This window comes from Danio rerio, chromosome 2 (genome assembly GCF_049306965.1).
Source record: "Danio rerio strain Tuebingen ecotype United States chromosome 2, GRCz12tu, whole genome shotgun sequence".
Classification (NCBI taxonomy): Eukaryota; Metazoa; Chordata; class Actinopteri; order Cypriniformes; family Danionidae; genus Danio; species Danio rerio.
The window spans coordinates 40,032,237-40,060,210 of NC_133177.1; the positions used below are offsets into that span (position 1 = coordinate 40,032,237).

Here is a 27,974-nt window from a genome sequence, read left to right on the forward strand (position 1 = left end):
TACATATGTGTAAATGTATTTTCATTTTCTTTATTCATCTGATTTGTTTAGTGTATTTAAACAGACAAAATTAAATTAATATAATTTTTTTTTCTAGTAATAATTTGGCAAGTAAAACTCTAAAAACGTAATATGCATAATTAAATAAACACAAAAATCCTTAGATAAATAAATACAAATAAGAAGGAACTTTGTGGAACTTTGTAGATTACATAGAAATAAAATTGTACTCATTATTTACTCACCATCCAGTGGTTTAAATTCTTTATGGGTTTTTTTTTCTTCTGTTGAACTCAAAATATGGTATTTTGAGGAGCTGAAAACCTTTAACCATTGACTTCAGTGGATTTAGGTATGGGTAATATCTTCCTTGACACAGGGAGATAATCCAAAAAAATTGCCCAAGTAAAAATTAGCTGAGCCTGTGCGCCAGTAACAGCTTTGAGATGCGATTTACTTTGTGCAAGTGTATTAATTTAGAGTAATCCCAGAAAAAAGATGTTAGGAGCCATCACATTTGGTATCTTTTGCACGCCCAAACTTGTTATTCTCCATATATATGCAATCGAAACAACACTTGTTAAAGCAAATTGGCGCATGCATACAAAAACAATTTACTACACACTTTACACGTGCTGCTCCTGCTTTCGGTGTGAATCTGGATTGTTTACATGAACACCGATAAAATAAACGTCACTTATGCACTGTGAAAACGGAGTAACAGCCTTTTATGCAGAGATGTTGGCACACAGCGAGCTTTGCAAGTCAACAAAACTAAAGTTCATATAAGATGATGATGATCTTATTTTAACTATGGAGCAGAAACAAAAATTCTCAACAGCTAATTCATTAATTAAGGAGCATACACATAGGATGGTTCGCCCAGGGTGTGATTTAAACTACAACTGCCACTGATTGACTTCCATAGTAGAAAAACAAACATAATAGAATGTCAATGTAGCAGGTTTCCAGCTTTCCTCAGTATATTTCCATTTGTGTTAACAGAAACTCATACAAGTAAAGGGTGAGTAAATGATGACAGAATAACATTTTTTGGGTGAACTATCCCTTTAAATGAAAGCTCTTCAGTGCATCTGCTTTAAAAAAAAAATCTATAATTTTACTCAGATGAAGTTTCTACACTTCATATCTAAATTGAGACAGGTGCAAAAAACTCGATCAATTGCATTTTCTTATTTTTAACTTACTTAAGTAATACAAATTTCACATAGTCAAGTGAAATAAAACAGATTTTGCCATATCAGTAAAACACTGGTTACTGATATGCTATTGTGTAAAGTTTTCTTCTTCATAATGTACATCTGATGTACCCTGTTCAAAAATGACCTTTATACATACGATAGTAAGAAAACCAGCACAACATGGAGAAAATAATGTTGTTGGTCTAAACATAAGGCTGTAATTCACAACCAGAAACAATAAAATGTGCTCTAATCACACATTCTTTGTCAAAGGCAATCAGCTGGTTTAATAAAAATAAAATGCACACAAGTCAAGGCCTTTCGAAACCAGGGGTTTCTTCAGTCAAAGGGTAATTTCCAATGTGATTGCATTTTCATTCAGAAACTGGAATAGATTTGTGATATATTGAAGGGCCATTTAAAGACCAAAAAAACTCTGATATTATGATGGAAACAATAATGGTTCATTCTAAATTCTCTCAATGTCTAACGTGTGACATTTTAATTCATATCTTATCTTCTCTTTGCTCATATTTGGCTTCACCAATATGGTGAGAAGACTTGATTATTTTAGGAAAGTGTTAGTTTGTTACTGCCAAAATGCAACTTCTGCAAATGCACATTCAAATCCCGATTGACTATGACAGCTACATTTGCTATTATCTCAATTATTCTTGCTGAAAATACGAGCATTTCATCTTGAGGAATTTAAAACATCTCAAATGGAGATTCTGGCTCACATCAAACTAATAGCGAGGCCAGAATAGTCTCAATGTGGAGCATCTGATCACCAGAGATTATGGTGATGTTGTGTACTTGTTGTTTTACATAGGCACGTGAGCATTTGCCTGAAATATGAAGCGCCTGTAAGCATTTCGATTTTAGAACCGCCTTTAAGTCTCTAATAGCAATCATTTTAAAACCCACCATAAATGTTTGTTTTATCTTGCAAATGTTTAATAAAATGATTGTCTTGTTGTCTTAGGTTGCCATTATTAAATGGTTTGTTCACCCCCAAATTACAATGCTGTCATTATTCACTAATCCTCATTCCAAAAACAAATGAATGTTATTAGATGTTTCTGTCCTTCCACTAAACGTCTGCTTACCCAAAAACCCAAAGATAAAGTTTAAACCAAGTATTCTGAAGGGACAGAATTGGAAAGCAGATTTATTTTTGGCTATTGTTTATGAATCTAATGGTGAACATAAACAGAAGCACAGAGCCAAAAACCTCATTGGTTGATGCAGACCAATCATGCTTTTGATTAAGGCTAAAGCGGTTGAGTCTCTTCATAAGACCTAATTCACTTAATGCATTTGAATTTATTCTTTGCTCTCTTCACGAGTTTTGCGTGAACCGACTTTAAAGGGGGGACATGAATCTTTTGAACTGAACTGAAATTATAAATTGCATTCTGAAGTTGAACACATTTCTTACAGATTTGGAACAATATTATGGTGAGAAACTAATGACAGCACAAAAATGTAAAAAATAATCATCAAAATGTTCTGAGAATAACAAATAAAAGTGTATTCTACTCTAGCTGAAACAAATTATTAAAGGGTGGTTTGACTATACTCTTTATAATCTCATACTGACAAAAATACATAAAATAAAGGACTTTTTTTACTGCATATGCAGCATTACATGATTGGATGATATTTTATCAGCACTATAAAACTTGACTGCACTTTAGCAATGAGCTGCAGTCACTCGAAAAAATTTGCATCATCATCATTAAAAATGGATGATTAACATTAGGTGAAATGGAGACCAGCTAGTAAGAGCTGTGCAAGTAAACCATTTTCTTATCCTGGTTATGGCACCAATGAAACCAGTTCTACTCACCCTGCTAACAGTGGGATTTGACCCATTTGATTCTAAGAGGGGATACAGGTACACTAAAAAGGTCTCTAACATCAGTCACTAGTGGACAGAATGATATAGTTTACTGCCACAGATGTTACTAGCTGATCTTCATTAAACTCACCTCATTAAGGCCGTACTCACACTATATACACTATGAACCGGGCCAAAGCACGCTTGTTCCCCCTCTCGTCTCTCCTGACAGCCCGCACTCACATTATATTCGGGCCTGGGCACGCTTACGTCATTGATGCTGCGCTGTTTAATAAGCGCTCTCACTCAGCACAGTGGAGATTTCTTTAGTTATATTGTTTAAGTCGTTTGGGATGCAGTGACACAGTCAGATATTTCGCCGAACAGATCCGCCACTTTTGACGCTCATAAACATTCATAAAGTCCTTGTGCTGCAGGTATTAGGAGGTTTGCTGAAGGCGCAGATCTGGTGCAGTGAGGAGTTTGCGTTTGTAATAATCTACGACAGTTTGCGTTCATTGAATGGTAAGAATGATTAATAAATCCATATAAAAAACAAGCCCTTAAAAGTCACGTCTTGCTTTCAGTTTCGGGCTTGGGCGCGTTTTACACTCACACACAAACGTACCGCGCCAAAGCCCAAGTGAACCCCGATTCAGCGCACTCACACTTCTCAAACAATCCGGGAAAAGCACCTGGGCACGGTTCAGATAGCATAGTGAGAGTACGCCATAAACCTCACATCTAAGGGCTCCAATATAACTCCACCAGAGACTCCAGCATAGGAGGTGGATGAACTGCTCCTGGAGCCCATATTTATACTGGTTCCTCTTGGGACATCCGTTCTTTCAATTAACAAGTTGTGATTACGATGCCAGTTGTGTTCAAGTCACTTTTAACAGTACCTTAATTTGATCAATTAAAGGGTTATGTAACTCTGCTTATAAAAAATGAAAAGCAAATTAAACTAAACCAAACTGTAAAGTTACTGTAAAATAAAAAAATACTGTCAACAACAGACGCTGCATTCATTAATTCTGTCATGTTTTACATTGACAAGGCCACAATTTTAGGGTTAAAGTCTGCATGAAGCTGAAGTTGCTAAGACTTTCAGTACAGTCTGTTGATGTACTTTCAACTGAAATGGTATATTGAGTAGGGGACGGAACTTTCTTTTTGCACATCATCTCTTGTAGCAAACTAATGGTAAAAGGGGCATGGTTACGAATATTGTGTCTGAAGCCATCAAACTAATGCAAATGGTCAGACTTTTATTGAAGGTCACCAAAACTTTTATTTTTTTGTGAATTAATTTGCATGGATGGGCAATTTTTGAGCAATGTCCTGCAGAGGTGCACCATTATCAAATGCATCTGAAAAAACCTGAATCAAAACCTTGCAGGACAGGAGCCCTCCAGGAACAGGATTGGTAATTTGCTCTTGTATCAGTAGCTAGTGTGCTTCTTAAAGGATCATGGAACCCTTAACTACATTTTCCTTGATTCTAAGGGTGCTTTCACACCTGTGTATTGATTCTTTTGTTCCGAAAAAGGGATTAAAATTGTTACAATGTTGCACTTTGTTCTTGGTACGGTTCGCTTTCACATGGCAATGTTTCTAAACGGACTAAAAGAACTAAAACAAGTCACGTGCGAGCAAACTCTGCCCACATTGGAGTTTCACGGTTTATTTTGCAGAGTATTATTTTAATTTATGACGATGTGCAATTAGACATTATAAGTGAAAAGCTGCACTTTAATTTTGAATAGTGACACCCATCATAACCAAATATAAATCAGAGGTAAGACTTTATATAGCAGTTGGCTTATGCATTATTGACTTTACATTAGAGAGAGAAATAACAGATAAACCATGACTGCTGTTTGGTAAATTTTCCTAATAAACAAAATAGCTCTCGTTAATAGTTCACCATGCTTTCACTTTTGTATTTTTCATGAAACGCACATTTACCGGTGGGAATGACACCCCGCCCTTCTCATAATTCTCTCTTCATATAGCCACATATGGCTATTACATAACCATAATACACTGTGATATAGCCTGGTTCAGATCAGTTTGCTGTCTCACTACAATTGATCCACTCCAGAGTTTGTTTCAATCGAGCCGAGACCCCCTCGTTCAGGCGATCTCGAACCGATTGTTTTGGCGTGGTTCCGAGCAAGATTGCTAGATTCACAAAAGCCAAATGAACCATGGCAACTGGGGAAATGCTCCAGGTTCCAAAACAAAAGTCTAGGTGTGAAAGCACCCTAACATACTTATCTGTGAACATCAATTAACACAATGTTAGCATTTCTTAGCTTTGATTTTTAGAAAACTTTTCCCCACAACTTTCTCATTCGATTTTAAATCTAACAGGCAGCGTCACTGAGTTTTCTTATTTTATGAGAAAACACTGCTTCTGAATTATTTGGTCAAGCTGCAAGACCGTGCAGTGTTTAGGCGTTCAAAAAGGGTCACGGTGATGATAGTGTTGACACAAGTGCCAACTTCTACGAGTCTGTACTGAAATGTTTAAAATGTGACAATAACAGAATTACTGAATGCCACTGATTGGCCGTTGTGTTCACATGGTCAACAGGTCTGACTGTGATTGGTGCTAATAATCACCAGTTTACAACAGGACTTACACAGACAGTGAAACTCTTGAAAGCTACATCTATCAGATGATCCATCAGCGGACTTGCACAGTATTCAAATGCTGACAGACACAACATTCAAACACTCCACTGCTCAAGGACACTTCTGTCCCTTCAGAGTAGGTATGTATGTGTCTAAATTTTAAAATAAGCCCTCTCAGTGAGTATGGGCCACTGAGATTACAGTTGCTTGCTGTCTTCTTTCTCTCCTGATTTGCTCCATCATACCCACTCCCCTACCTTCTGCTCACTGCTTTCTACACTCATTTAAGTTGCATTTATCAACAAAAAAAAATCCTGAGGTAGATTTTAATCAAAAGATGGGGGTTTCATGACCCTTTAACTCCAGGGGAGTGAGGTATCACATCAGCCGGACGCATGAGCACACTGACAAGAACACTACAGATCAGAGCATAGTGCTAGTGTGCCTTTAGAGATCAGAGGAGTTTAAAACTCACAGCGCCAATGTAACCTCACTGCTCGGCTCAAGCTTCTCTGAGGGGGAATCAAACGGATGATTCCTGGAATGGGACGAGGAGACACTAGCTAGCACACTAAAGACTCTAGCCTAATGCTAGTGCTCCTCTAGAGAGCAGGGGAGTGAAATTAGCTCTTATAAGTGCTGTCTGAACACTTCTCAGATGTGAGAGATGATGGTGATGCTCTGTAATAAGAACAGACAAGGCAATATGAATGGGCCAGCGCTTGTTAAGGCCAGAGACTGACAGTGAAGGATGAAATCTGAGATGTGAAGTCCTTGTTATCGGAAATAAGCGTGAAATGTCAAATATCACCATCTCCGGCTCCTTTCCTTTGTCTCTATCTCGCCAGATTATCTCGCCATGTTCTGCTTTTGCTTCTTATAAGCAAGTCTACATGACACTGCATTTCCCCTTCAGCTTGTCAGCCCTGCTTTGCTTCCCAGAACGCTTGCCATCGATGTTCAAACTCATGCTCCTCTTCTTCTCCAAGTTGAGCAGCTCCTGGAAGAGCTCAGTGACATTGTGATTAGTCTTAGCCGAGGTCTCCATGAAAGCACACTTCCAGGTCTTAGACTGGGCTTCTCCATCTTCGGTCTTCACTTCCCGTTGTGTTTCGTCACTCTTGTTCCCCACCAGCATGATAGGAATGTTCTCTACGTTGCCTTTGATAGCGAGTATCTGCTGGTATATGGGCTTCAATTCTTCCAGGGACTGTTTGCTGGTGATGGAGTAGACCAGGATGAAGGCGTGACCCTTGGAGATGGACAGACGCTGCATGGCAGGGAACTGGTGGCTCCCGGTGGTGTCTGTGATCTGCAGGGTGCAGACGCTCTTGTCACAGCTGATCACCTGCCGGTAAGTGTCTTCCACCGTCGGGATGTAGGTGTCCCTGAAGGTTCCTTTCACAAAACGGAGCACTAGCGAGCTCTTGCCCACACCTCCTGCTCCAAACACCACCACACGATAGTCGTTGCTCTGCTCAGGCATCTTGGGCCTTTGATTGAGCCACTGACGTTCTAGACCTAGTAGAGAGAAAACAAATGGTTAGAAAATTCGATGTGAGTTTTATACAGTTTTTAATGACAAGAACTGACAAATAACATGCCATTTATCATTAAAAAAAATGAAGCAGCTATTTATTTTAAAGAATAGTTTAACAAAACAATAACAAAAAACTGCTCTTTTTTTTTTTGCCTCTTTTCCATGGGAAAAAAAAATTATTGCATCATCATTCTGAATGTTCAGAACATCTTAATATCTGAAAAAAGTTAAGTATTACAGGCTTGTAATGATATTGGGGTACTTTTTTGGGGTGAACTATCCCATTAATATGAAATATATATTGTTAAAAAAATGAATAAATTAATTGCGACACAATAAACAAATATTACTAATAGTATTATATTATCAAAACAAATTCTTTAAATATTAACAGAAAATGTTAGTAAAAAATATTTGCATTTATTGAATATAATATTGCGATGCAGTGGTGATTTAGGTAGTGCTGTCGCCTAACAGCAAGAAGGTTGCTGGTTCGGGACTCGACTGGGTCAGTTGGCGTTTCTGTGTGTAGTTTGCATGTTCTCCCCGCGTTCGCGTAGGTTTCCTCTGGGAGCTCCGGTTTCCCCTACAGTCCAAAGACGTGCGGTACAGGTGAATTGGATAGGCTTAATTTTTCATAGTGTATGAGTGTGAATGAATGTGTATGTATGTTTCCCAAAGATGGCATGCAGCTGGAAAGGCATCCGCAGCGTAATACATATGCTGGATAAGTTGGCAGTTCGTTCCGCTGTGGCGACCCCAGATTAATAAAGGGACTAATCCGAGAAGAAAATAATTGAATGAATGAATATAATATTTTAAATATATTGAAAACTTCACACATTTAAAGACTTTTTGCCTGGATTGGAAAAAAATTGACTTGTGACTATCACACATCACACATCTTCAAGCCATAGCATGAATCCATAACACTTTAAACATTTAACATGATCATAATTTATTTACAGGCTATTTATCTTTCCTAATTCTAAATTACTGATATGAAACACAAGCACCGTTTTGCCTGTAGCACTTAAGTGGCTTTTCTGAAGAAAGACGCATGAGCCTTGTCATCCATCATGCTATTATGAAATCACAATGCAACTCATCATAATGTATCTGTGCTCTGCCCTTAGACACTCTCTTGCTTTCGCTGCAGTTTATAACAGTGCATTATTTATTGCCTCGGAGCCAAAACAATAATTCTAAACAGTTTTCTGCTCCTGAGCACTGCTCTTGTATCTGCCTGAAAGTAAAACCGGTTTTGGATTTTTTTTTTTTTTAAATAAGCTTTTATATGCGCAGTTTAATGTTCTTATGAATAATTTAACCTGCATCCATCAGTGTCAGAGAACCACGAACACACGACACACATCGAATTGTGTATAGATTATGCAGAAGCAAGCAAGAACACAATTTGCAGGCTTTACACCGATTTCACTCTCAGAAATCAATACCTCAATTTCACACTAGCACACGAGGGATGCTGAAAGACACCTCCAAGGGAACTAACATAGTTTTATCAGGATTTCTGCTAAGCTTTCATCAGAAAGTGCAGATTAACCTGAAACATATTTCTGTGAAACTACAGTTGAAGACAAAATGGCTATAAATGAAATCTTAAGCTGTGCTGGAGGAGAATAATTCTTTTTCAACTATCATTTATACTCTATTACCAGAACCTTAATGTCATTTTTAAACAACTGATCAAATTGCATACTTTTCATAATCACTTTTTTGTATATAATACATATAAACCAAAGCTCTTTATTACTGAATACAATAAATTTAAGTGCCAGATAAAATGTTTGCTTGCTTATTCATTTTCTGCAGCTCATCAAAAATCCTGCTGCCATGATTCTGACCAGAACCAGAAAATCAGAGCATACCTGTCATCAGATCTTTACACTGGCTCTCAGTTACATTCAGAATGGATTTTAAAGTATCAAAGTAACTCTTTAGTTAAAGCACCTGTATACTCCATAAACCATAAATAAATGAGTGTCACAGCAAAGGGTCTGAATACTTAGGACCGTGTGATATTTCAGTTTTTCTTATTTAATAAATCTGCAAAAATGTCAACACTTATGTGTTTTTCTGTCAACATGAGGTGCTGTGTGTACATTAATAAGGAAAAAATTAACCTAAATAATTGAGTTCTTAAATGATTAAGAACGTAAATGATATTAGCAAATGGCTGCAATGTAACAACGAGTGAAACATTTAAGGGGGTCTGAATACTTACTGTACTCACTGTATTGACGGTTTTGAGAATTGCAATTCTAAATGGAATTTCTTATTAGGCAGTAATTGTTGGTGAAATATTAGATTATGCAAAAATTTTAAATGAATTTCTGATTATGCCGAAGTGATTGGAAAAAATCTTTGAGTTCTCCCAAAGCCGACTGCCATCACAAATGCTTTATATTTTCATCCAGCATTCTGAATTCTTTAATGATATAAATACAATGTTCTGAAGGGCCTGTGCCACAATTATTAACAGTTTTGAGAATTGTAAGACTTTGTTGGAAATCTCAGTGTAATTTCAGATTATGCAGTAATTCAAGTCAAAACTCTTAGTGGATTTTTAGATTATGCAGTAATTCCCAGTGTAATTTCAGATTATGCAGGAATTCAAAGCAGAAATCCTAGTGGGATTTTATATTATGCAGGAACTTTGGACATGTTGGCTCAGTGGTTAGCACTGTCACTTCGCAACAAGAAGGTCACTGGTTCGAGTCCTGGCTGGGCTAGTTGCCATTTCTGTGTGGAGTTTGAATGTTCTCCCGGTGTTCGCGTGGGTTTCCTTCGGGTGCTCCAGTTTCCCCCACAGAAAAAAGACATGTGCTACAGGTGAAATGAAGAAACTAAATTGGTCGTAGTGTATGAGTGCAAGAGTCTATGTGTGTTTCCCAGTAATGGGTTGCAGCCGGAACGGCATGCACTGCACAAAACATATGCTGAAATAGTTGGTTCATTCCGCTGTGGAGACCCCTGATAAATAAGGGACTAAGCTGAAGGAAATGAATGAATGAATGTGGATTTTTAGATTATGCAGGAATTCTCAGTGTAATTTTAGAGTATGTATTTTTAAATTATGCTGGAATTGTTAGTGAAATATGCCATAATTTAAAGTGGAATTTCAGATTATGCCAAAAGGATTGAGAAAAAATCCTTGTGAATTCTTCCAAAGCTGACAGCCCTCAGCTCCATGTTTTCCCTCAGCATTATGCCAGCATGCTGCTTGCACTCAGGGCTTAAAGCGCAGCGACACGCTTGGCAGGGTGCAGCGATCCTGACAGCAGTCAAGCTCTCATCTGAGAGAAGCCCCGGTGTCTCTCGCTCTCTCTCTCACACCCCGCATGCTGTCAAATCAATGAGCAGAGGACACTGAGCCTTTGATCAATGCCAGTGTCTGCGGATTTCAGGCTTCTGACAGCCCGGTGCCCCCCTCTTGCCCCTCTTAAGGTGTCATGCTTGTTTCTGCGCTGTGATTGATGTCAGTCTCCCTCAGAGTGCTGTGTTATCTATTCTATAAGTCCCTGGCGAAAGGGCCGGAGAAGCGCCGAGCTTATTAATGCCGTTACAGCGTCTCGCTACTCCAGCCAAACTCTATTATAGATTAAGTTTGGCACGAGGAGAGATTATAATGCATGTCCCTCGCTCAAGGTATCCCAGGCGCGCTCACTGCAATGTGCTGATGCCGCCGCATTTGGGAATGACCTTGCTTTTTACTGAAGCGAATGTGGAATATATCACTCAGACATTAGGATTGGGAAGGTAATGTTTGCTGAATAGCGCATGGGCACCGCGCCACATGCTCTTAAACAATCACAGTAAATGGAAGTGTGGGCTCAGGATGCCTGGTGGTTGTGTTTGCTAATCAAACACCACAGTGCTACGCATAGAGAAAAGAATAGCATGTACACAAATGACCCTATTTTTCTTTCTGCTGTTATTGTGAGCGAACCGTTGGAGCATGTTATTTCAAGGAAACTCAAAGTTATTTGCGGTTTTTGCAGCAGAGTGTAATAACTGTTCAATTGAATTACTTTCTGATGATGTTTGAGAACATGATGTACAGTAGGTGCTGTTTTTGCAACTTGTATTTGAACAGTAAACAGTCTAGGTTTAGCTGGTTAGCATGGCATTAGACAAGACAATAATAAGTCTTAATTTATGCTGATTAATGCTTAATTAATTCCAAGTCCACAGAAAATTTGGCCCCTATCTAAAATCCCACCGTCAATTACACAAAGAATTCCTGCATAATCTAAACTTCCACATAGAATTCCTGCAACCTCTAAAATTTCACTTAGGATTCTACATGAACTTCTCACAAGCTCTACATTTTTACTTAGAATTGCACATAGAATTCCTGCAACCTCTAAAATGTCACTTAGAATCCCTGCATGATCTAAAATCCCACTTAGAAATGCACATAGAATTCCTGCAAACTCTAAAATTCTACATAGAATTCCTGCATCATCTAAAATACCACTTAGAAATTCACATAAAATTCCTGCAACCTTTAAAATTCCACATAAATTCCTGCATCATCTAAAATTCCATTTAGAAATCCACAAAGAATTCTTGCAACCTCTAAAATTTCACTTAGAATTCCACATATAAAAACTGCAGCCTTTAAAATCCCATTTAGAATTCCAAATAGAATTCCTGCATTATCTAAAATTTTACTTAGAAATCCACAAAGAATTCCTGCAACTTCTAAATCCCACTTAGAATTCCACATTGCATTCCTGCAACCTCTAAAATTAAACTTAGAATTCCTGCATCATCTAAAATCCCACTTAGAACTTAACATAGAAATACTGCAACCTCTAAATCCCACTTAGAATTCACAGTAGGAATTCCTGCAGCCTCTAAAATCCCATGTAGAATTCCAAATAAAATTCCTGCAACCTTTAAAATGCCACTTAGAATTCCACATAGAATTTCTGCAACCTCTAAAATCCAACTTAGAATTTCTGCATCATCTAAAATCCCTCCTAAAATTCCACAAAGAATTCCTGCAACCTCTGAAATCCTACTTAGAATTCCACATAGAACTCCTGCAACCTCTAAATTTCCACATAGAATTCCTGCAAACTGTAAAATTTACTTTGAATTCTGCATAGAATTCCTGCATCATCTAAAATTTCACTTAGAATTCCACATAGAAATACTGCAACCTTTAAAATCCCACTTAGACTTTCGCATAGAATTCCTGCAACTTCTACAATTCCACATAGACTTCCTGTATCATCTAAAAATCACACTAAGAAATCCACATAGAATTCCTGCACTCTAAAATTTGACTTAGAATTCTGCGTAGAATTCCTGCAACCTGTAAACTTCCACAAAGAATTCCTGCATCATCTAATATTCTATTTAGAATTCCACATTGAGTTCCTGCATCATCATCTTCTAAAATTTCACTTGGAGTTTTGCATAGAATTCCTGCAACCTCTAAAATTCCACGTAGAATTCCAGGATATCCCTATATTCTGAGTAGAATTTCTGAATATGGCGAGGCAGTGGCGCAGTAGGTAGTGCTGTCGCCTCACAGCAAGATGGTCGCTGGGTTGCTGGTTCGAACCTTGGCTCAGTTGGTGTTTCTGTTTGGAGTTTGCATGTTCTCCGTGCCTTCGTGTGGGTTTCCTTCGGGTGCTCCGGTTTCCCCCACAGTCCAAAGACATGCGGTACATGTGAATTGGGTAAATTGTCCTTAGGGTATGAGTGTGTGTGTGTGAATGTGTGTGTGGATGTTTCCCAGAGATGGGTTGCGGCTGGAAGGGCATCCGCTGCATAAAAACTTGCTGGATAAGTTGGCGGTTCATTCCGCTGTGGCGACTCCAAATTAATAAAGGGACTAAGCCGACAAGAAAATGAATGAATGAATGAATTGTACAATTCCACAGTTTAAAATATTTTAAGATTGAGTTAAAAAAAATGATTGAGTAAAGAAATAATTATAACTCTAGACATATGCTCTCGATATATAGATGGATGAATATATCTGTTTACATTGAATGACTGCACTGAATTCCACATGATGACCATCAGGCCGAGACCATTAGCTTGAGTCTGCTTTAATCAGAGTGAGAAGCTATGCGGCATAATATACCATCCAGAGAGCTGCTTTCTCTTTATCAGTCAAACCAGGCTTTCACTCTGCAATAATGGCAGCAGCTTTCTCCCTATGGATGACGTTTGAAAAAAAGATTCTTGATTTAGAATTGACTTGCATACTTTGGGAATCAGATATGTCTCGTTTTACTGCATGCTAAAGATACTGGCACGAGATTGAGGCATCTGCAGTGTCTGAGGCCAATTGGGAATCAAAGTCTGTAAGTGTTGGTTACTGCACATATAGACTGAAGAAGAAAGAGAGACCGGGATTAATATGACGTGGCGGAGAAATGGAAATGGAAAAAACCCAGATGCCATCAAGTGCATGAATTATTATGTCTTTATAGGGAATCTGCATGCAAAGAAATCTGTACATATTAGCCCATCATTGAATCTGTTCATTACCTTTTGAATGTGTGTAAATGTATATTTGATCAGTTTTTATATTATTTTCAGTAACATTGACTCATATGCAAATGTTTATATGATTTGTTTTATTTAAATATTTTCTGTCTTTTAGTAGATATACAGTTGAAATCAGAATTATTATTACCCCTCTGAATTATTAATAATAATTAATTATTATTAATTTTTCCCCCAATTTCAGTTTATCTTTGTCATGATGACAGTACATAATATTTGACTAGATATTTTCCAAGACACTTCTGTGCAGCTTAAATTGACATTTAAAGACTTAACTAGGCTAATAAGGTTAACTAGGCAGGTTAGGGTAATTAGGCAAGTTATTGTATAATGACGGTTTGTTCTGTAGATTATCGAAAATATATATAACTTAAAGGGGCTAATAATATTGACCTTAAAATGGCTTTAAAAAAATTAAAGACTGCTTTTATTCTAGCAAAAATAAAACAAATAAGACTTTCTCCAGAAGAAAAAAATATTATCAGATATACTGTGAAAATGTCCTTGCTCTGTTAAACATCATTTGGAAATAGTTAAAAAGAAACAAAAATAAAAGGGGGGCTAATAATTCTGACTTCAACTGTATTTTATGAGAGACCTGCTTTGCCAAAAAATGATCTAATTGGATTTACTTTGTGAACCTTAAGTAAAAGTTTATATAGGTGTTTTTTTATTTAATGTTTTAAGTTTTAGTTATACTCCCAAAATCATTCTGCATACATCTGCAAATTTTATACAATTTAATTATAAATTATGGCGTTTGTCCCTGGTCATTTTTCTTGTGGTGCAAATAAAAACTTAACACATGTGGTATTTTAGTTTTTGTTTATTATTATATATGTTTTTAAAATATCTTTCTTTTTATGACCTCGTCATGCAAAAACGTTTAAGTTTCATTTTTAGCATTTAGACGTTTAGACGTTTCATTTTTGGACCCTTCATTTAAATGTAAAAAAAAAAGGCCAATACTCTACACAGCTATTATTCTCTAGTAAATCCCAGATTAGTCTTTATGTTACAGATGTCTGTATTATACAGTGTTTACAGTATAGTAGCTAAAAATTCAAACTTTTAGGCAGCGTAACGCTATAGCCTAAAAATACTCCATATACCATCTGTCATCATTCTGCGCCAAATGTACCTGGATCAGGCCAAACTCGCTCATTCAGTTGTGCCCAGGCTTGAGAAAACACTGGCTTCATCTGAAACACTGTAAATAAAAACTGGCCAGACTAAATCTAGCACTCGCCTCCACAGAAACCAGTTCAGCATCATCAAGGGGGATTTTTCAATGTCTAAATTATAGTTCATGCATGTCCTGACAGCAAAATCAATCTCAAAGTGAATATTTTAATAAATACTTGACATGATCATTTTTTTTTCATGATAATTGTAGAGGTGTGTTTATAGGGACACTGCAAATAAAACAAAAAATAATGACATCATTTTAAAAAAATTATATCATTAAAATACTAATTTTAGTGTATAGACAAAATGTATCCTGACTTAAAGTAAATTGAGTTTTAAACTAGGATCAGAGTTTCATTATATGACCAAATAGTAAAACACTGTAAAATTATATTTAATTAATTATATGAACTGTAAATAAGGATTATTGCAATAAATGTATTCTTTCATTGATTCATTCATTTTCTTTTCAGCTTAGTCTCTTCATTAATCTGGGGTTGCCACAGTGGAATGAACTGTCAACTTATCCAGCATGTGTTTTATGCAGTGGATGCCCTTCTAGCTGCAACCCATCTCTGGGAAAAAATCCACACTCATACACTACGGACAACTTAGCCAAGCCAATTCACATGTTTCTCATGTCTTTGGACTGTGGGGGAAACCGGAGCATCCGGAGGAAACCTACGCAAACACAGTGAGAACATCTTCACACAGAAACGGCAACCGACCCAGCCGAGGCCTGAAACAGCAACCTTCTTGCTGTGAGACGACAGCACTACCTAATGCGCCGCTGCGTCACACTGTATTCTTTCAGTTTCTTTCTATGTTGAGCACAAAAAAAAATTAATATTGGAAACCAATAGCTATTAATTTCTTTTGCATTTCCAAACTTCTTCAAAAATTCTTGTGTTTAACAACAACAAAAATATTAATAATAATAATAGTAATAATAATAATAATAATAATAAAGCTTAGGAACCATCTGAGGGTGGATAAATAGTGAGTAAATCTTTATTTTTGAGTGAACCATCTACTATATTTATTATTCACTGTAAAAAATGCTTGGTTCCACACAATCCCTTTATGTCGTCACAATGCAAACTGATTCAGCTGACTTAATGGTTTTTACAATTTTTAAGTTGATTACAATTAAAACAACTAACCTGTCCCCCAAAAAAACTCGAGAATTGTATTGTTTCAGCTCATTTTAAATGAGTAGTTTGAGAAGGCACTAAACATGTTGTTTTGAGTGTTTCTTAAATTTTTGATGTAACAGATTGAGTAACCAGCATCAGTTCTGATAAAAATGTTAAGGACTCTGACACTTTAAACTACAGGTTGTTTACATAATGGCACTGTTGTTGTTGTTTTTATTGTTTTTATTAATGAATGAACAATAAAAAATCTATTATTTACATATATTATAAACTCAAAAACTACTACACTGTAAAATCGATTAGTTAACTGTTTTTTTTAAGCGAGTAAAATCACATAATTGCAATAATTTAAGTCAACGAAAAAGCTTCAAGTTACAATGGGTTTACTTGCATGTTTTTTAAGAAAAGTCAATGTGTTGCTTCAAGGCAATTGGTTTACTCGCTTTAAATATCTAATCACTTTTTACACTGTACAAAACTTTTCAAATAATTTCTATTTCAGAAATTTCCACAGCGTAATGACCTGATAACTATTCCAGCAAATGTTTTACACAGCAGATGCCCTTCAAGCTGCAACCCAGTACTGGAAAAAAAAACTTCAAATTGCTTATTTAATATGACCTGAAACAACACAATTCTTACGTTTTTATTGGGGCAACTTATTTAACAGCTATAATGCACTAATAATACAAATAATTTAATTCAGTTCCCCTTTATTTTTATAGTGCTTTTACAATGTAGATTGTGTCAAAGCAGCTTCACATAGAATATTATAGTAAACTGAAACAGTTTCCGTTCAGTTTTCAGAGTTTAAGTTCAGTTTAGCTCAGTTCAGTGTGGTTTAATATTCAATACTAAGAGTTCAAACACTGAGGAGCAAATCCATCGATGCGCATATGCTACGCAAAACAGCAAGAAAATTATTTAAAACCATCAACATGCAACTATAAATCATTCAAATGCATATGAACAAGACTCCTGACAGCACAAAGTGACTCTCTAACTTTATGATTCCAAAACAAATGACTATCCACTACATGACTAATCACTGTTTCATTTCACCTTACCATGAGTGTCTGCAGGTTCCTATAACTGTATCCCTGACAGCATCGCAAGAAGCAATGTTCCTGTTGTCGATCAGTCGGTCAAACAGATTGCTCCTCTGTGGTCTGGACTTAAAGGCTAATCATCACGCTTTACCTCCTCTGTCCTGCTGGATGTGCTTCCAGTGACCCAATTCAGAGGATTTAAAACTCCCAGCATGCATCCACGCCACAAAACAAAGCTCCAAACCACAACCGAGGGCATGAAGGTCTGACACTTTAACTATGAGATCATTTGCGATCTTTGAAATTGTTCAAGAACTGTAGTCCATCTATAGATGTTTTTGAGAGGCTTTTGCTGGCCAGCTTGCATCTTAAAGGCTTAATGCTGAGAGTTGCTTTTAAACATATGCTCTGCTAATACAAAGCCCGAGGGTGATAGAGCTCAATCAGAGGCATGGATTGTCCTCCATTGATTTACCATTGTTTGGGATTTGCTGAATGCGAACTTGAACATGCATTTTGGCCTTCGGCTAGTCCAGTTTGTTGGTACCTTTTCTTCATTATCTGCTATATAGCTTGAATTAAGTGGTAACGGTGCTGCTGCTGCTCTCTAGGCAGGAATTTTCTCGGCTTAACTGGCGGGGTTAAGTAGGTGGTTAACGAACGTGAGTTTAGATACTTAATCAGTTATTCTCAAATGAGCCGGCTTATTAAATTCATCATGAGCATTTCATAATTTTCGAAGATAATTGCAGGCTAAGAGTGTGAAATAGTCTCATATGGGTTATTTGTTCTTCTTTGAGCAGCATTTAGGTAAACTTTTAATAGAATTCAGTAGAGGTGCTGCATTATACTGGGTACATTTTTCATGTAGAATGTTTTGGGGAATCGGTATGACACTGGACCCTTTTCACAAGATGCTTTAAAGGTGCAGTAGGTGATCTGCCAAAATGCTAACCGCTTAGCATATTATCTTTGGACGACGGGGAGGGACTGTGATTCAAAGCCACACCCCCTGAAATTACGAGCGCGCGCACCGCGTCACAACAGCAGACAGACAACTCACTAGTTCATGTCATTCGCCAGTTAGTTAGTGTTTAGCCAGCGCCGTGCAGGAATTACATTTATTACTTAGCCACACTTACATGCTATTGCAGAGCGAATATTCAGAGTAGCATGGTAAACAGTATAGGAAGGCTGTCATTGTTCAAAAATTACCCAATGTGAATATAAAAGCAACTTCAGCTCAATAAAGCAGGTTAGGGGGAATAACGCTATTTACTGATGTTTTGTTATTAAACTTAATATAAATCTACATTATCTATGCTGTCAAAGGACCTTATGAAACTGAAAAAAATCACATCAAACTTTCACCAGGAGATTTCAATGGCTGAACAACACGTCTGTGCATAGAAGTCATTCATAACAGGACACAATCTAGCATAAGCTTAGCCTGAATAAAATAGTTTTAAAACAGAACATTACCTGTCTAACAGTAATACTTCAGCCATGGTGTCATCCTTCCTCCAGCGTGCTCCAATATTGATTCAGGTTTTTAAAAGTTTCAATTCAGCATTTGATTACTCTCAGATTGTCTCGTGAATGGCGGATCTGCGAGAACAGATGCGCAGAAGTCCGAATCTACATTTGCTGATAGACAAATTGGGCTGCTTATCGGAATTATGGGAGATGTCGGTCCGACTCTATTTAATTGGATGAACATTTTTTTTAGTTCTATGCCTCACCCAGAATATAAAAATACATATAAATACATTTAGATCATTTACTGTAATCATTACTATTGAACTTTCAGACTTTCAACCAGCACAACAAAAAATGTTTTTGAAGACAATCACCTACTGCACATTTAATGTTCATCAGCAACTTAAAGGGCATCTATGATGAAAATCATCTTTTGAAAGCTGTTTGGACAGAACTGTGTGCAGGTATAGTGTGTCCACAGTCATATTGGGGTGATACAAAGACAATCAGTCTCATTTTTTAATTTCCTGATGTTAAAATAGGATCCAAACACCTTCCATTTTGAGGCCGACGCAACATGACGTAGAAGAGCGATTTCCCCGCCCACTGAATTGATTGACAGCCGTGTATTAACATGTTTCCATAGTAACGCGTATAATCATATCAGCAAAACATGACGTGCACAAAGCAACCAGGATTAAAAGATCTGTTGAGCTCTCTGTGATCAATAATCATGATCACATGTGAGCAAGAATGAGTTTTACAAGTTTAACACGTTTTTAAAACAGTGCTTGTTTGTAATGAATTACAGCGATTTTACCGTCTTTACTTGATCATTACAGCCACAGTGTCAGTACAATTATAAAAAAGATGCTTCAATTCGGAAGTGAGACAGAGATTGGTGGGCAGGGAGAACCAGAATTAAAAGCACAGGCCAGAAAAACAGCTACATGGTGTTTAAAGCAGAAAATCCTAACATTCTAAAAAAAAGGTATAACAAATAATCTGATGGGTGTTTTAAACTGAAACTTTACAGACATATTCTAAAGAGGAGACATAAAAAAGGCTTATCTTAAATCTTGAAAAAGGGGAGAAATAGGTGCCCTTTAAGTTCTTGAAAGTTTTTATTATTTTGATTTTTAAAATATAGTTACATTTTTAAAGTTATGTGTTGTATTATGTCATCCTTGCACCAAATAATAAAAACTTATTATGAGAGTGTATTTGGGAAAAGAATGTTTTACGTTGTTCTATCTTCTGCCGTTATCATTCTCACATAATTACTTTCATTTTTTTGACAGTCCGGATGATATTGTTGTTGAGTTTTTCTTTCAATATTTGAACAAATATGAATGCAAAGAAATATTTTTTGTACTTTCCAATTTACTGTACTCTACGTTTACCCAACTATGACAACAACTTCTGCTCTTAAAAAAACCTGGAAATGTGAAAAGGAATTATTGTTTTGATAATTGTGTAGTAAAAAAATCGGATATTGGGACCTCTATTTATAAAAAAAAAGAATATGTTAAGGAAATAGTTCACTCCAAAACAGACACGTGCACACATAGGGCTCAACCTGTGCAGTGCACATGCCCTTTTTAGTCTTGGATAGAAAGTGCCCTTCCAAAATGATCTGAAGTGACCACCCAGCCCCCCACCCCACTCTTAAGTTCACTATATATATATATATATATATATATATATATATATATATATATATATATATATATATATATATCACTTCATTTAGTTAATTCATTGTTCAGTATTCTGTCTCTCAGTTGATGTCTGTTTTCACCCCATGTCCTTCCTGTGTTCATCCATGTAAGTGTTTTGTTAATAAATCTGCATATTTGATAATCCTGCGATTCCGTGCCTTCCTGTAGTGAACCCAGGCGGTACATTGATGTTGACCGTTGGGTTTCACAGTGCAGGTAAGTTTTACCATTCTGAAGGCAAGGAATAAGACGGAGCGAAACAGGAGGAACAATACTAAAATATTATTCATTTTAAGAGCACAGATAAAAAATATCCCAATCAAAAAAAAAAAAAAAAAAACATTTATTTTCCAGCCGGGCGTAGAGGGAGCATAGTTTAGCCACAACTTGGATTGGTCAGCTAGCCTACCTAAAATGCACACCAATTCAACTACTACACACACACACATCACAATGGAAAATCACATTACTCCAGGCCTCAAGGGTTCCAGACACTTTAGACAACTGTCCAGTAGATTGGAGCACATACAACACTATAAGGTCACTCCCACAAGGATCACTAATCAAATGAACCAAGTATTGCTCATCTTCATTACTGTGAGGCCAACTCCATCACAAACTTGCCACACAATGAACACCACCAGCACCACTCTGAGCACAAACCAAAAGGGAGCACGCCATGAAGGGGAATGCCAGGAAGAGAGAAGCCCAACCTCAACAAGACACCAACAACCCTTCAAAGTACGAACCTCTAAATAGTCTGGCCGTTTGGTTTCAACCTTAATGACAATGTATGTTACATTAATTTAACCATTTGGTACAATCCGCATATACTTCCATGGTTTTTACATCATACTCATTCTGTTAAAATTATCTGCATGCAATTATATCTATAATTAATTAATGTAATTACATTCATAATTACACTGCTGACCCAGGCCTTTCACCTTAACTCACCCTTAAACCTATCCATAATCACCCTAACCTTAATGTTGCATAAATGTATAAATGTTGTGTCCTGAATTATTAGCCCACAGTTAATTTTTTCCCCAAATTTCTGTTTAAGGGTGAGATTTTTTCAGCACATTTCTAAACATAATAGTTTTAATAACTCATTTCTAATAACTGATTTATTTTATCTTTGCATGATGACAGAAAATAATATTTGACTAGATATTTTCCAAGACACTTCTATACAGCTTAAAGTGACATTTAAAGGCATAACTGGGTTAATTAGGTTAACTAGGCAGGTTAGGGTAATTAGGCAAGTTATTGTATAATGATGGTTTGTTCTGTAAACTATGAAAAAATTATATAGCTTAAAGAAGCTAAAAATTTTGACCTTAAAATGGCTTTTAAAAATTAAAAACTGCTTTTATTCTAGCCAAAATATAACAAATAAGACTTTCTCCAGAAGAAAAAATATTATAAGAAATAACGTGAAAATTTCCTTGCTCTGTAAAACATAATTAGGGAAATATTTAAAAAAGAAGAAAAAAAAATTAAAGGGGGGCTCATAATTCTGACTTCAACTGTATATAGATCTTTTTGAATGCAAGTAACTACTTGTTAAGGGCTCTTAAATGGTTAGTTCACCCAAAATTGAGAAATACCTCATCATATACTACCCCTTATGGGGTTGTAAACTTTCATGGGTTCTTTCCTCTGTTGTACACTAAAGAATATATTATAAAAAATGCTGGTTGCATGGTCTTCCATAGTGAGACTTTTTTTTATGGAAGTCAAAGAGTACCAGCAACCAGCATTCTTCTAAGTATCTTCTTCTTTGTTCAATAGCAGAAAGAAACTTAAATAGGTTTTGAACAAGAGAACGATGAGTAATTGCTGAAAGATTTGACATTTTTGGGTGAACTATACTTTTAATATAAATTGTGACCAAATATTTTTATATATTTGGTGCCTCAGTGAAATGCATAAAACACCCAATAGCATGCAGATTACATGCAGATGCGTCAAACTAAATAATTTTGTTGCACTGATGCATGGTTCTGAAAACTACTGGACCATTCATTGTTCTCATGTTCAAATCACAAAGGGGGTTAATTCTGGGACTGTCAAAGAGGGTACACAGAAGCAAAGCCTGAACGCATGTTGTCAAACTGCAGTCCAGGCCAGACTGTGCCCTGTTCACTATAAGCCTTCACAGGACTTTCTCAGTCTCTCAGAGTTTTTAGGAACAGCTGAGAGACCAATCTGTCTCTATAGATTTCTGAGAGAGGAGAACAAGCCTAATCTAAAGTAGACTGCATGCCTGGCTAACACCCGACCCCCTCAATACAGCAGTACAGGTGCAGCATAATTCTCTGAGGGAATAGAGTGGACATTATTGAATATATGCCATTTAATCCTATAATGCACCAAGCTCCAGATCTAAAAGCTCCATTCATCTTCACCATAGAGGACTCCAGATTAGTTAAAAATAAAAAACCTTTAAAGACACCCCTGTGGTGAAAATCAAGCTTTTAATGTTGTTTACTATATCTGTTGTTTTAACATGCTTAAAAACAAGCCAACAGTTGCAGATTGTTTTCTCCTTCTATCAAAGACAATCTCATGAATGCAGTTTGAAACATCACAGTTTCCATAGCAACAATTACCACAACTGATTAATTCAAGTACTTTACTATAGTATGATTCAAAATTATATAGTATTTACAATATTAAGTAGGGATTTCCAAATTTACTTTGACTTGTATTTCATTGCAGACAATATTAACACAAAATATTTATATTTTATTATTTTTTTTTTTTTTTGTAAATATACATTCTTTACTCTCATTCAGACCTGCAACACATTCCAAAGAAAGTTGGGACAGGAACAATTTAGGGCTAGTAATCAGGTAAATTGGTTAAATAATGATGTGATTTGAAATAGGTGACGTCAACAGGTGATTGTAGTTATGATTTGGTACAAAAGCAGCATCCGAAAAAGGTCTAGTCTTTTAGGAGCAAAGATGAGCAGGTGATCGCCTGTTTGCCAACAAATATGTAAGAAAATGATTGAAATGTTTAAAAGTAATGTAAACATTTATATATTTCACCTTCAACAGAGCATATCACACTTAAAAGAGGAATTTCAGTGCATAAAGAAAAAGGGCACAAGCCTGAGCTGAACATCCGTGATCTCCGATCCCTCAGGCAGCACTGCATCAAGAGTTGTCATTCATCTATAAGTGATATCACCACATGGACTCAGGACTACTTTGAAAAACCTGTCAATTACCATAATACATAGTTACATCCACAAATGCCAGTTAAATCTGTACTGTGCCAAAAGGAAGCCCTATGTTAACAGTGTCCAGAAGCACCATCGACTTCTCTGGGCTTGGAGACAACTGAGATGGACCATCACAAGACCAAAGAAGAAAAGGACTATTCAGACATTTATCAGCAACAAGTCTAAAAGCAGGGATCTGTCAATGTATGAGGTTGTGCCAGTGCCCTTGTCAGTGGTAACTTGCACTTCTGTGATGGCACCATTAATACTGAAAAGTGCATAGAGATTTTGGAGCACAATATGCTACTTTCTTTTCCAGAGACGCTCATGCATAGTTCATCAAGTCAATGCAAAACCACACTCTGCACACATTACAAAGTCCTGGCTGTGGAGGAAGAGGATACAGGTACCTGACTGGCCTGCCTGCAGTCCCAACCTCTCTCCAATACAGAAAGTGTGGCACAAAATGCAACAACAAAAACCCTGTACTGTTGCCCACTTTAAGACTTGTTTGCAGGAAGAATAAGAAAAATATATACCTGAAACACTTCATCACTAGTGTCTTCAGTCCCTAAATATATTTTAAGTGTTATGAAAAAGAATGGCAACATTACAAAGTGGTAAATGCTTTACTGTTTCAACTTTTTTTGAAATGTGTTGCAAACCATAACTGGAATACATTTTTATTTAGATAAATAAATAAATGAAATAAATAAATAAATAAATAAATAAATAAATAAATAAATAAATAAATAAATAAATAACACATTAAATAATGTTTGTTGTGATGTCTGCAATGAAATACAAGTCAAAGTAAAATTAGAAATGACTGCTTTCTTTTTTATTTGTGTTTTGCATATTGTCCTCCTTTTTCTGATTTGGGGTTTTGGTACTTTAAATAGTTTTTTTTTTCATCTGGGGAGTTTTAGCCATTTGATAAAACAGCTTAGATTCAGTGTAAACAGGAGACTCTCTCTTTTTTCCTTTCAACTCTAGGTTTTGTATACATAATTATTTTTTAATTGTCCAGACAAAAAGAGATTTTTAGAATAAATATTGAAGTAATTTTCATTTTAGGGTGAAATATCCCTTAAAATTGTCTTTACTTAGACAGTAAACTTGCTTTAATTAAAAAAAAAAAGTAAATCTTGCCAGATTGTTATTTGTAGATTGTATTTGGCTTTGTTTTACTTACATGCACACTTTTCTGTATATAATAAATACACTCACAGATGAGCTCTCAAATTTTTAGTAACTGGCAGAGCAATAACAATCAATCCAAGATTGCCATTTGCCATTGCATTGCATTTACTGCAGACTTTACTTCTAGTGCTGGAGTGATTGAGTGAAGATGAGGACTGATCTGCATAATCGTGGTTCTTCATACAGGCTAAGGCTACTCAATAAGGCAGTAGAGTTACATTTAAGCTGCAAAATGTAGCACTTGATGGATAGATTCCTGCGTATGAAGCCATCAAGGCACATCCAAATTTTAATCTAGCTTTACTTTCTGCCATTTCTTCATGTGATCATTTTTTGAAGGATGTATCCCTTTCTGCTTTTGATGTCCTAAAATCCTGTGCATTTCCACTCCTGACAGCTGAGCTAAAAAAAATACAAATAAATGTGTCTGGTACAGCTTTGCCTGATTTTCATACGCTGCTTCAAATAAATAAAGTGTGTAATATGATACTATAAAGCTCCTTAGACACTGCTGGATAATTAGTATTTTAACTGTAACATCAACTGTAGCAGCCAAACATATCAGTCATGAGCATCATTACAAAAAAACACAAAACGTGTTCTAGCTTTTTTTTTTTTTATTTGCCCAAAATTAAAAACTGCATGTTTAACTGCATATCATTTTTAATATGAAAACATTTGTCTGGATTCTTCATCATCTTTTTTTGTTTGTTTGTTTACTAGCTCTGTTGCTTGGCATGTATTATCTAGGAGTTTTAAAGTGATTTGTAGTATTTTTAGAAAGAAAGGTAAAAAAAAATGATGTTATTTATAATTGATGTTAACAATTTTTTTTGTAGCAAGTTGCTGAGCTGATGTTGTTTGCACTCCATTTACACATTTTGAAAATATTGAGGACTCAAATGAGTGCTTTGGAGTTTAGTCTATTTATTGCTTTGGTCAACACTGGATGTATTTTGTTCTGCTAAACTAGAACTACTAAAACTGAAACTAAATATATAAGAAACAAATAGAAATGTGTCCATAAAATCAAAACTAAAGTAAAACTAACTAAACCAAACCGAAATTTAAATCATATTTAAAAATAGTTTTGAAATAATAAAAACTAATTTAAAATGCAAGAATGAAAATAGACTTCCCACAGGCCAGTTGAGCTGAGGATGTCCCAAAAGACTTTAAGCATTAGACAACAACTACTACTTCACAGTTCATCTTTTTGTTTACGAGCTCTGTTGTTTGACATGTATTATCTAGGTGTTTCAAAGTGATTTGTGTTATTTTTAGATATAGAAAAAGTCCAAAAACTGGTTTATAATTGACGTTGAGAACCTTTTTGTAGTGAGTTGCTGAGTTGATGTTGTTTGCACTCTATTTATGATTTCCACATTCGCTTTTTTTTAAGTATTAAAGACTTGTGTGTGTGTGTGTGTGTGTGTGTGTGTGTGTGTTTTATTCTTTTTTTATGTGTATAAATCAGTCCTATTGGATTTGTTTGAACATGGTTTTAAATGTTGTCAAATAAAACAAATAAAACAAACAAACCAACAAAATTTGCACTGTGCTTTGGAGTTTAGTCTATTTATTGCTTTGGTCAACACTGGACATATTTTGTTCTGCTAAACTAGAATCACTAAAACTGAAACTAAATATATATAAGAAACAAATAGAAATGTGTCCATAAAATCAAAACTAAACTAAAACTAACAAAACTCATATTTAAAAATAATATTGAAATTATAAAACCCTAATTTTAAATGCAAGACTAAAATAAACTTCCCACAGGCCAGTTGAGGTGAGGATGTCCCAAAGGCTTTCGGCATTAGCTATTACTACTTCAGGTTCTAATAAAAGCAAGACACAAAAGTGCTTCTGCTTTTCTCTTTCAGCACGTTCCAGCATTCTGTTATCGCCTATAGATCTGCTGCAATACTAAAAACCCTGCACGCCTGCGAATTAGTCTCCATATAAATTGCTGCATTAGATTCCATTATGAGCGCAGCCTGCATCATCTTCCGCAACAAGACTACCACAAGGGTCATGCATTGGCTCTATACGATGATATATTATTATACTAATGCACCCAAGACGACGTCAGCAGCGCGCGGATCCTCTTTCTCAATGTGCACAACCAAACCACGGCCGTTTCCTTATTTAAAAAAAAAAAAAACATTGAATGAAAGGGTTTTTAATTATGCTCAGAGACATGGATGTACATGTACTTCCCTTTTAAATGAATTACTGGACATGTGCATGTGGTTTGCTGCTTGTCGCACACACACAAACGCGGCGGCACGTTTATCAAACAATGTGCTTCTCCATATGCACAAGCTCTAGCGCGTAAAAATGAGAATCTCCCCGGCATGCAGACAGTTTACACGCATGAATCTTACACATTTGATGAAATCACGCTGCCGGCTGTTGGACGCGGGAGTAAACTGTGAGTTCAGCATCATCACCATATCATACGCAGACCGTTTCATTCATAAAGAAGCGGCTCTCTGTAATCGGTGCAGTGATTCACATGCCTTCTTATATTTTTTTATTATATATATATATATATTTACAAAAAAAACGCGATTTATTTAGAACATCACGACTAATTGGCTAAACATGTTTGGTTTTCATGATTTGTTATTAAAGCAAATGTTATCGTGACAGTTATGGTGAGTGCCGCGAACCCATGATGTGCCCACACAACAACAGCTTATTTATTCAGTCGCCAAAGTCTGACTGAAAGCTGTCCAGTGCGTGTCCGGTTTGTTGTTTGTGTTGTGCGTTAAAGATATAAAAGACACATTATAGCACAGGCTGCACATGAATGAATTGATTTCATACGTCGGCGCGCAATTGGACTCACCTGAAGTTAACGTGTCCCGCGTGACTGATCTGTGAGCGACAGATGAACGACACACTGCGCTAATAAGATACTAAAGCATTTTACACTAATAATGAAGACGTGATAGGCTCCAATCTCAGCGGCAGTTCTCTCTCTCACTCTCGCACTCACTCATACACACGCACGGGCGCGCGCGCGCACACACACACGCGCGCACACACTCCCTCCTCCTCAGATTCAGAGAGAAGGTGGGAGATTTCTAACATATTGCCTATAGGAGGTAGACAAAATAACCATAACGATGCAGTGCAGTGCAGGGT

The 27,974-nt window shown here is 36.4% G+C and overlaps 1 protein-coding gene across 3 annotated transcripts; it reads right to left on the reverse strand.

Annotated features, from left to right (window-relative positions):
- Positions 1 to 93: 93 nt before the first annotated feature.
- diras1b (DIRAS family, GTP-binding RAS-like 1b) lies at positions 94 to 27,833 on the reverse strand. 3 transcript variants are annotated; one of them, XM_005171306.6, is made up of 2 exons: positions 27,676 to 27,833; positions 94 to 7,209 (listed from the first exon to the last, which is right to left on the reverse strand). In XM_005171306.6, exon 2 carries the CDS (start codon positions 7,172 to 7,174, stop codon positions 6,578 to 6,580), a length of 597 nt encoding a protein of 198 aa, XP_005171363.1. In that variant the 5' UTR covers positions 7,175 to 7,209; positions 27,676 to 27,833; the 3' UTR covers positions 94 to 6,577. The 3 variants fall into 3 exon arrangements, with proteins under 3 accessions (XP_005171363.1, XP_005171364.1, NP_001119893.1); XM_005171307.6 differs by lacking the exon at positions 27,676 to 27,833 and adding an exon at positions 17,196 to 17,351; NM_001126421.1 differs by lacking the exon at positions 27,676 to 27,833 and having other exon boundaries at positions 6,547 to 7,209.
- Positions 27,834 to 27,974: the final 141 nt, after the last annotated feature.